The sequence below is a fragment of the Plasmodium relictum genome, assembly GCF_900005765.1.
Source record: "Plasmodium relictum strain SGS1 genome assembly, contig: PRELSG_00_v1_450, whole genome shotgun sequence".
Lineage (NCBI taxonomy): Eukaryota > Apicomplexa > Aconoidasida > Haemosporida > Plasmodiidae > Plasmodium > Plasmodium relictum.
Genome location: NW_021628688.1, coordinates 1 through 9,764, shown reverse-complemented (window position 1 = coordinate 9,764; position 9,764 = coordinate 1). Strand labels below are relative to the sequence as shown.

Sequence of the window (9,764 nt, the reverse complement as noted above, 5' to 3'; positions counted from 1 at the left end):
TTACTCTATGCGATTTATTAATAAGGGTATTTGATAACCTTGCTAAAACATTGAAAAAAAAAATTAATATGAAGCGTGTAGAGAAGTCTTTACTGATTATACTTATTGTAAAATTATATTTATGCTACTAACACGTAAATTGTATACATATAATATATATAATTGATAAATTATTATTTTAGAGGAATTTATTTACTTTAATGAATATGTACTTTTGTTACTATTAAAAATTTTAATCATCAATAAAGATTATTGATTATGTAAAATAATTTATTAAATAAAATAAACAAATAAATTTAATTATAGTTATTGAATATATTTTAAAAATGCATAAAAATAAAATATCACTGAAAACAAAACCATTTTTGTTTTTCAATTTCGTCACTAATTTCTTTTGTTTAAAAATTAATTCTATTTGACCACAAAAATTTTACAAAAATATTTCCATTAAAAACCTTTTTATTATATATTTTTTAAAAATAAATAAATCTTTTTTTTTTACTAGCAAATGTATGAATAACTGGTTATAATATAGATAATTATATAATCCTTGTATAATTATCTATATAACATAAAATAAAACAAGTTTATCTTATATATTTTATTTATTAATCACCTGTTCAAAGACTTTACTAGAATACTAAACAAACAAATTAATAAAGAGAATACATAGATGCTTCTTATTTTTATTATTGTAATAATATATTTATACTATTTATATGTGAAGTTTACACATATGGTTTACATACCTTAGTAATTATTTTTTTAGATGAATTTGTTTATTTTAATAAAAATGCACTTTTATTTTTATTATAAATCAAAATCTTCATTAAAAATAATTAATTAGAACAAACAAAAAATATAACTTATTAATGACAGTCTTTTGAAAACACGTAAAAATTAAACACTGATAAAAATAAAATTATTTTTGCTTTTCCTATAAAACTTCGAATTCAATTTTTTTTTTTCATCATTTAAAAATTAATTCTATTTGAAAATATAATCTTTATATTCAAAAAATCCATAAAATTAGTTCGTTAAAATATCTCTTATAAAAAAAAAAATAATTTTTTTTTATATTTTAGACTAGTGAACCTATATGGCTAACTTGCTATTTTCTTTATGGATAACTAATTATTATATTATAAAAGCTTAAGAATATTCTTTATTAACCAATTATATAAAATGAGTAGAAATTATTTCACATACTTTATATTAATCTATTTATTTGATATTCTAACAAAGCTATTGAGCACCCAATCAGTAAATGAACATTCCATTTATTAAATTGTTTACTTAATATGTTTCAAAAGTCATTCAGAAATAATTCACAAATCAAAGTTATAATAATGTTTAAGATACATTTAATCTTATATATTTTTTTTTAATGCATAATAATTTTAATTAAGAGGATTATTTAAAATTTGTTTTTATATTTTTTTTTGATTTGTTCATATATTAATAGAATATAAATTATTAAAGGAGATAAAGTAATATATAAATAGAATGTATTGTGTAAAAATAGATAAATTTTGATGCTGCATATGATATACATAAAGAAAATGATAAAACAGAAGGGATAATAAAACTAGTTTTAAATTAGCTTTACATTTACCAAAAATTCTCTCATTAAATTTTTTTTTGATTTTTCCTTTTATTTCAATTAGATTTACATGTTTTAAATCTATATTTTCCTCTATTTTATTTTGTTTTTTTCTTTATTCCAAATTTAATTCTATTATTCTTTGCTGACAGAATTTTAATACACCATTTTTTTTTTTTTTTATATCTTTATTTTCTTCTAAGGATCTTTTAAGATTCTAAATCTAATGTATTTTTTAAATAATTTTTGTAATCCCACGATCTAAAGGAAGTCTACTAAAATGGAAAGAAAATATTTAGTGTTATAAAAAGTTTTTTTCATACTAATAAAATTATAATCTAAGAAAATAGTAGTAACAAAAAAAACATAAATATTTTTAAGTATTATTGTTATATTGCATTATTAGAAAATTATATTATCCTAATTAAAAAGGTAAATGTAGAAAACATTATAAGAAAATTTAATATATATTTTTTCTCTTTATTATTGTGTATTTTTAAATTTGTCAATTTTGTGGTAATAAAGCCTTTGGATAAATGAGCATAGTACCTAGAATATATTTTAAAATTCGGGATAAGCATAATATTATTTTTTTTGTTCTTTTTTTTTAAAATTAAAATATTCCTTTTTAAAAAAAAATAAATTTTTATTTATTATACTTTTTAATGTTTTAAGAGAGGATGATCAAATGATATAAATAACTTTAAAAAATCACTTTCTAGGCATGAAAAGAAGATTTGTTTTTATTTTGAATTTTTTTATATAAAAAAATAGAACTTTTGAAATTTTTTTTTATGTATGTGTATTTATAAATTATGTTGTCATATTGCAGAGGATAAATATATCAGAGAAAAATATTTTAAGTTATTATTTTTTCATATAGTTTAGTGCTCATTTATGTGATGACATCAGCACTACGTATTAATGCATGCATAAATATATTAATTTAAATTTAATAAACTTCCAAATTCATTAAAAAGTGTTTTAATAATCAATTTAATAAACCATAATCTTTATTATTGTTAAATTATATTTTATATTAATTTATTTTATTTTCTTAGTTACAATTTATTTTTTCACTATAGTTGTATGTATAAATATATGATAGTTATTATTTTTAATCTATCATTTATTTTGATTGAAGCATTATAAATTTTTTTTTGAAAAAAATATATATATGCGTGTGCTAAATTTTATATTTATTTATAGTTCTTCACCATAGTTAAAAACTTAATATATCATAAAATAATTATATTGTCATTAAAACAATATTTGAATTATTATTTATTGCGCCTCTAATGTAGATTTCATACTATATATCTTCTTTATAAATCTTATTATTAAAATATAATTACTACTATTTTACAATTACTAAAAATGCATACATTCTTCTTATATTTATATATTTTTTTCATTTTTTTTCTTTTTTTTTTCCTAGGTATTTTTATTATCATTAAATAATTTTTTTTATAAAAAAATTGGTACATGCAGAAATTTTTAATTTCAATTTTGTTTCTTCATATATATAAACATTATTGTATTGCACATCATTATAATGATAAATTATAATAAAAAATAAAACTATAATTAAGAATATTTATTATAATATGAGAATAATCATTAGTTATATGATCTCTAAAATTTATTTAACATATATATCTTAAAAATCTATAGAATTATTACCATTACATTTACGATTTAAATTATAAAGTAATTATTTTTATATTTTCTGTTTATTTTTTCGGTTATTATTAGAATTAATAACGCGCATATATATTACCTTAAGTACAACAAGAATACAATTTAATTAACATTGCATACTGTATAAATATTATTCTTATTTTACTATTTGAACTTTGAGCTTTCTTTTTTAAATAAAATAAGAAATTAACAATACTTGAAATTTTTATTTTAAAGGAAATTATTAAAAAAAATACTCAATTTTTAATCATATATATTTAATGTATAGGTTTTCTACAATTCATTCATTGATTCTATTTTACTAATATTAATACATAACATTTTTATAAATATTTTAAATGAAAAATTAAATAAAGAGTTTTAATGTAATTTTTTTTCATAAGTACATTAGCATTTATTATTCTTACATATAATTTTTAAATTTTTATAATTTATTTTTTATCTAAAGTTATTAATATTAATTATACCTAACAATAAATAAATTTATATTAATAAAAAAAAAATGAGAAGGAAAAGTAATATTATCTGGAATGTTTGTATAAATTCTAGATACTATTCCCGTATAGCTAAAGATTATATTATTAAAGATATGTCGACTTTAAAAATATACAATAAAAAAGAGAGAAAAAATATATTAAATTTTTTTATGTTTACCTTTTTAATTTGGATATTACAATGTTCTAATAATGTAGGATAATAATGATACTTACAAATATTTATGTTTTTTTTGTTACTATTATTTTTTTAAATTAAAATTTTATTAGCATAAAAGAAATGTTTTTTATAATTCTGGATGTTTTTTTTTGTTATTTTAGTGGAATTCTTGTAGGTCATGGCACTGCGAAAATGACTTAAATGTGCTAAATTTAGGAGAAAAAAGATCATTAGCAGAAAATAAGGGTATAACAAAACAAAGAAACGAGGGATTGAAATTACATGAAGAACAAGATATAATAGAGGTAAATTTAGACTTAGATAATAAAAAAATTGGAATAGAAGAGGATATAGATACAAAACAAGAAAATGAACAAGAGGAAAAGAAAAATAAAAAATTAAAATTAAAAGAAAGTATTTTAGGAAAGTGTAGAAATTATTTTAAACTAACTACCTTATCTATTATTTTTCTCTTATCATTTTCTTCACTTATAACAATTGTAATTGATTATATTAATCCTACTTTGCACACGATTTTATTGTTTTATACATTATCTAAAATATCTATTTTAATATTTTCGACCCTTATACTGTATGAACAAATCCAAAAAAAACGTAATAATAAATCTTAAATAACATTTCTAATTAACACTATTGAACATTAAACAAAGAAATATATAATATAAGATTAAAAGTATCTTAAATGTTACCATATCTCTGATATATTAACCGTGTATTCAATGGCATATGAAAGGTATTTAATAAACAGTTTAATAAATAATGTTGATTAATAAATGACATTATTAACCTTTTACAAAATAATAGCTGGTTCTTCATACACTAAACGGTGAGTTAGTCATTTATTATAATTAGACGTTTAATGACTTTGCTAAAGAATTGGACATACAAATTAATATAGAATATATGGAGATATATTATTTTAATTATTAAAATTGCTTTATTTACTTTAGTAATACGTAAGTTTTATACATATAGTTTACATAAATGATCAATTTATTGTTTAAGGGGAATTTATTTACTTTAATAAAATCACAATTTTGTTTTTTTATTAAAAATTTAAACTCTCGTAAGATTATTGATTATGTAAAATAATTAATTAAAACAAAAAAATATATTTAATTATAGTTATTAATTGTATTTCTAAAAAATATATAAAAATTAAGTGTTAATGAAAACATAATTTTTGTTTTTCTTTTTTAATTTTGAATTGAATTTCTTATTTTAAAATTTAATTCGGCAGTAAAAATTTTACAAAAAAAATAAATAAATGTTTTTTTTTTAGATAAATACAAATAAATTAAACAATAACGATAAATACATAAGAAAAAAATTATCATGATTTTTTTTCCTTTTTTAACTGGAAAATATATGATAGTCTCCATATTTTCCGTATGAATAACTAACTATTATTATATAAAAGCTTAACAATATTTTTTATTAACCAATGGCTAACTTGATTATTTATGTTTGAATAATTCTGGTAAATAAATTGTTTTTTTTCCGTATTTTAAACAATATTAATGGTAGATGAATGATACAATAGATCTATTCTATATGATGTTAATCAATGAATATTATTGTAAATATATTTTACACAATATTCTTGGAAATACTAAATAAATAATTAATTTTCTTTTTTGTATTAACTTATATGGTCTATATAATATTTTATTTATATTTAATTTCTTTTTAAAAAAAAAAATTTAATTAAAAAAAAATTATGATTGAATTTTTTATTTTATTTTATTTTAATTTCACTTTTGATATTATTGATTTAAGTTTTTAAAATAATTTAATAGATGGGATAAAAACTGATAATAGTCTTGAATTATTAAAATTTTTAAATAGGTTAGAATAAGTTGTAATGAATATAATTGAGCAATCTGATTGAAATGATGTATTATTGATTTATTAATTGCCCTCTTAATGACTTTGCTAGAGTATTAAAAAAACAAATTAATAAAAAGCATGTATAAATAAATATACGTTTTTAAATATATATTTACTTATTTTTATTATGTATATATTGTTTTCTTATGATGCATACTATTTAATCTGAGTTAAATTGTACTTCCTCTTTTAATAAACTTAATAATTGTTATAAATGAGTTTTTATTTACAAAGAGTTACTTATTCTTTTAATTAAAAACATACAGACAAACTATAACAATTAATAAAGTCAAAACTTTATTTTATTCAATGTTATTTCAAAATATCCATTGAATATAACATAAACATTATACTTTTTCATTCTTAATTTTTATAAGTAAAAGTTAATTCTTTATTTAATTCGAAAAACAAAAAAAACGTCAACCAACAATCCCCCAAAAAAAAAAAAAAAATAATTTTAATTTTTTTTTTTTAATTACAAAGATGTATATAAATAAAAATAAACAAACAAACAAAAAAAAAAATAACTTTATATATATATTTTTTTTTATAACTAGCGTCAGTGAATGGCTAACTTGTATATACACGACTAGTAAACTAGCTTAGTATACTACAAAAAGTTAATAATATCTTTTATTAACAAATTATATAAAATAAATAAATTTATTTTATATAAGTGATATATAGACTATATAATTATATATATCATGCAATTTCATTATAACTATTTTTAATCTCTCGTACATTTTTGTTTATTTACTTGAAATATAAACTATAACAAATGATTTTTGTATATATTTTAGTAGACAATAAACATACAAGTAAATATTAATTTATATGATATTTATCCAAGAATATAATTTGAAGTAGGCAGATAATACTAATTATTGACTAATAAATAAATTATAAATATATAAGAAAATAAAAATTTACAGATTTACTGAGACCTAAAGATTATTTTGATATTTATAAACAAGGTTATACTTCAAATTATGAAAAAATTAATAAGAAGAATTGAAAAATTAATAATGAAATACAAGAAATATTTAAGGTTATAAATCATGCTAAGGAGAAAAATCATAGAGTAACACTAATACTCCTTCTAAAGATGGAGTATATTCAATAGAACATATTATTAATCTTTTATAATATAATAGTTAATTATTCATAAAAAAATAGAAAATTAGTCATGCATAATATGTAGTTCTAAAAAAAAAATATTATTTTTTTTTTGTGAATGTCACATGGAAAATTTTGAAGAAGAAAAAAAAAGAAAATTGATTTTTTTTATATTTAATAAAAAAAGTGGATATAAGAAAACTTTTTAGTTTTCATTAATAAATAAATAAAATTTAACATGTGTTGTATTCGATTTGTATATTTCTAAATAGAAGTGAATAATTTAAAACTCAATTTTTATTATTTATTACAATTATTTGTGTGAGTTTCTAAATTAAAAGAATATGTTTATTCTTTGTAAATAAGTATACATTTGCTAAAGTAAAAATATGGCTGTTAAGTAATGCAGAATTGCTTAATCAAATTAAATGTTATATATGAGAAATATATCTATATAAAATATAAGAATATGTATATACCCTGAAAATCGATATATTTAGTTATATATACTCTTTATTAATTTGTTTATTTAATATTTGATTAATAAAAAATTTTTTATTAACCTTTTGTAAAATAAAATAAGCTACCAGTCAGGAGAATATAAGTCAGACATGTATTGACGCTAATTAAAAAAAAAAAAATATAAAGTTATTTCTTTTTTTATTTATTTTATTTATAAGCATCTTTGTAATTAAAAAAAAAATTTTAATTTTTTTTTTTTTTTGAGAATTATCGATTAACGTTTGTTCGAATCAAAAAGAGAATTAGTTTTTATGTAAGTAAAAACTTAAGATATGAAAAAGTATAATGTTTATGTTGCATTCAATATGTATATTTTTGAAATAACATTGAACAAATTAGAGTTTTAATTTTTGTTATTTGTTATAAATTGTTGTGTGTTTTTAATTAAAAGAATATATTTATTCTTTGTAAATAAAAAAATATTTATAAACGTAAACATATATCTGTTAAGCAATACTTGTTAATAAAATTTGTTATTAACCTTTTGTAATACTCTAAGCCAGTTTACTACTTGTGTACGTACAAGTTAGCCATGCACTGACGCTAGTTAATAATAAAAAAAAAAAAAAAATAAAGTTATTTTTTTTTTGTTTGTTTATTTTTATTTATATACATCTTTGTAATTAAAAAAAAAAAAATATAAATTAATATATTTTTTTTTTAGTGGTTGAAATTATTTTTTTTTGTTGTGTTTTTTGACTTTTGTGTTTTAAAAATTAAAATAAGAAATGTTAACTTATTAAAACTTAAGAGATAAAAGAAATGTTTATGTAATATTAATGTATGTTTGAAATAACATTGAATAAATTAAACTTTTGACTTTATTAATTGTTATAGTTTGCCTGTATGTTTTTAATTAAAAGAACAAGTAATTCTTTGTAAATAAAAACTCATTTATAACAATTAGTAAGTTTATTAAAAGAGGAAGTACAATTTAAATCAAATTAAATATTATGCATCATAAGAAACCATTATAATATAATAAAAACAAATATATAGATATATATATATAAACGTATACTTAGTTATACATGCTCTTTATTAATTTGTTTATTTAATACTCTAGCAAAGTCATTAAACAGGCAATTAATAAATCAAGAAGACAATTAGAAGTTAATAAAAAAGTAGCAGATATCCTACTAGACTCAGAAGTAGATATAAGAACAATATCAACTTAAACAGAAAAAGAATTAAATATGGAACCTAATTTAACAATTCTACCTTGTGCGATTAGAGGATTATTTGTTCATAATAATGCGAGAAAATCTAAAAAGGTTGTAGTAAGAGATGCTATATAATGGCAAGCTGCTTTTTTTACTTAAAGTTACGATAATGAAACGAGTAGGATATATTATTCTAGATGAAGATGAAAAGCATGCATATGTCGTTGTTTTATTAATTACCCGTTTAATGACTTTGCTAGAGTGTTAAACATTGGTTAATAAAAGGTATTATTAACCTTTTGTAGCATGCTAAGCTAGTTGCTAGTTGTATACGTACAAGTTAGCCATGCACTGACGCTAGTCCTATATATATATAAAAAAAAAAAAAAAAATAAAGTTATTTTTTTTTTGTTTGTTTACTTATATATATATACATCTTTGTAATTTAAAAAAAAAAAAATATTAATATTTTTTTTTTTTTTGGGAAGAGTTTTATGAATGAATGTTATGTTATGTTATGTTTTAATTTTTAGTGTAAATAAAAATTAAAAGAAAGAAATGTTAACTTATTAAAAACTTAAGAGATAAGAGAAATATTTATGTATTATTCAATGTATATTTTTGAAATAACATTGAATATCATAAAATTTTGACTTAATAAATTGTTATAAATTATTTGTATGTTTTTAATTAAAAGAAGATATTAATTCTTTGTAAATAAAAACTCATTTATAACTGTTAATAGGTTTATTAAAAGATGCAGTAAAATTTAACTTCAATTAAATATTATGCATCATAAGAAAACAGTATATATATATATAATAAAAACGAATATATATATATAAACGTATACTTAGTTATACATGCTCTTTATTAATTTGTTTGTTTAATACTCTAGCAAAGTCATTAAACGGGCAATTAATAAATCAATACTCTAATATAATCATTAAGAGGGCAATTAATAAATCAATTAGCGATAATGGTAGGAAATTCCAAACCAGTGCAAATAGAACTCCATTGAATTATCAAAGTTTAAGATGAAAGAAGATATTAAAAAACTTTAATTGGAAATATTTTAAGAGATAATAAAT

The 9,764-nt window shown here is 17.9% G+C and overlaps 1 protein-coding gene across 1 annotated transcript; it reads left to right on the top strand.

Annotated features, from left to right (window-relative positions):
* Nucleotides 1–3,806: 3,806 nt before the first annotated feature.
* Nucleotides 3,807–4,590, top strand: PRELSG_0031100 (fam-h protein; the record flags this gene model as incomplete). The annotated part of the gene is made up of 2 exons (XM_028676234.1): nt 3,807–3,992; nt 4,120–4,590. The coding sequence occupies 2 exons, from the start codon at nt 3,807–3,809 to the stop codon at nt 4,588–4,590; spliced, it is 657 nt and encodes a 218-aa protein (XP_028531213.1).
* Between the last annotated feature and the right edge of the window lie 5,174 nt (nt 4,591–9,764).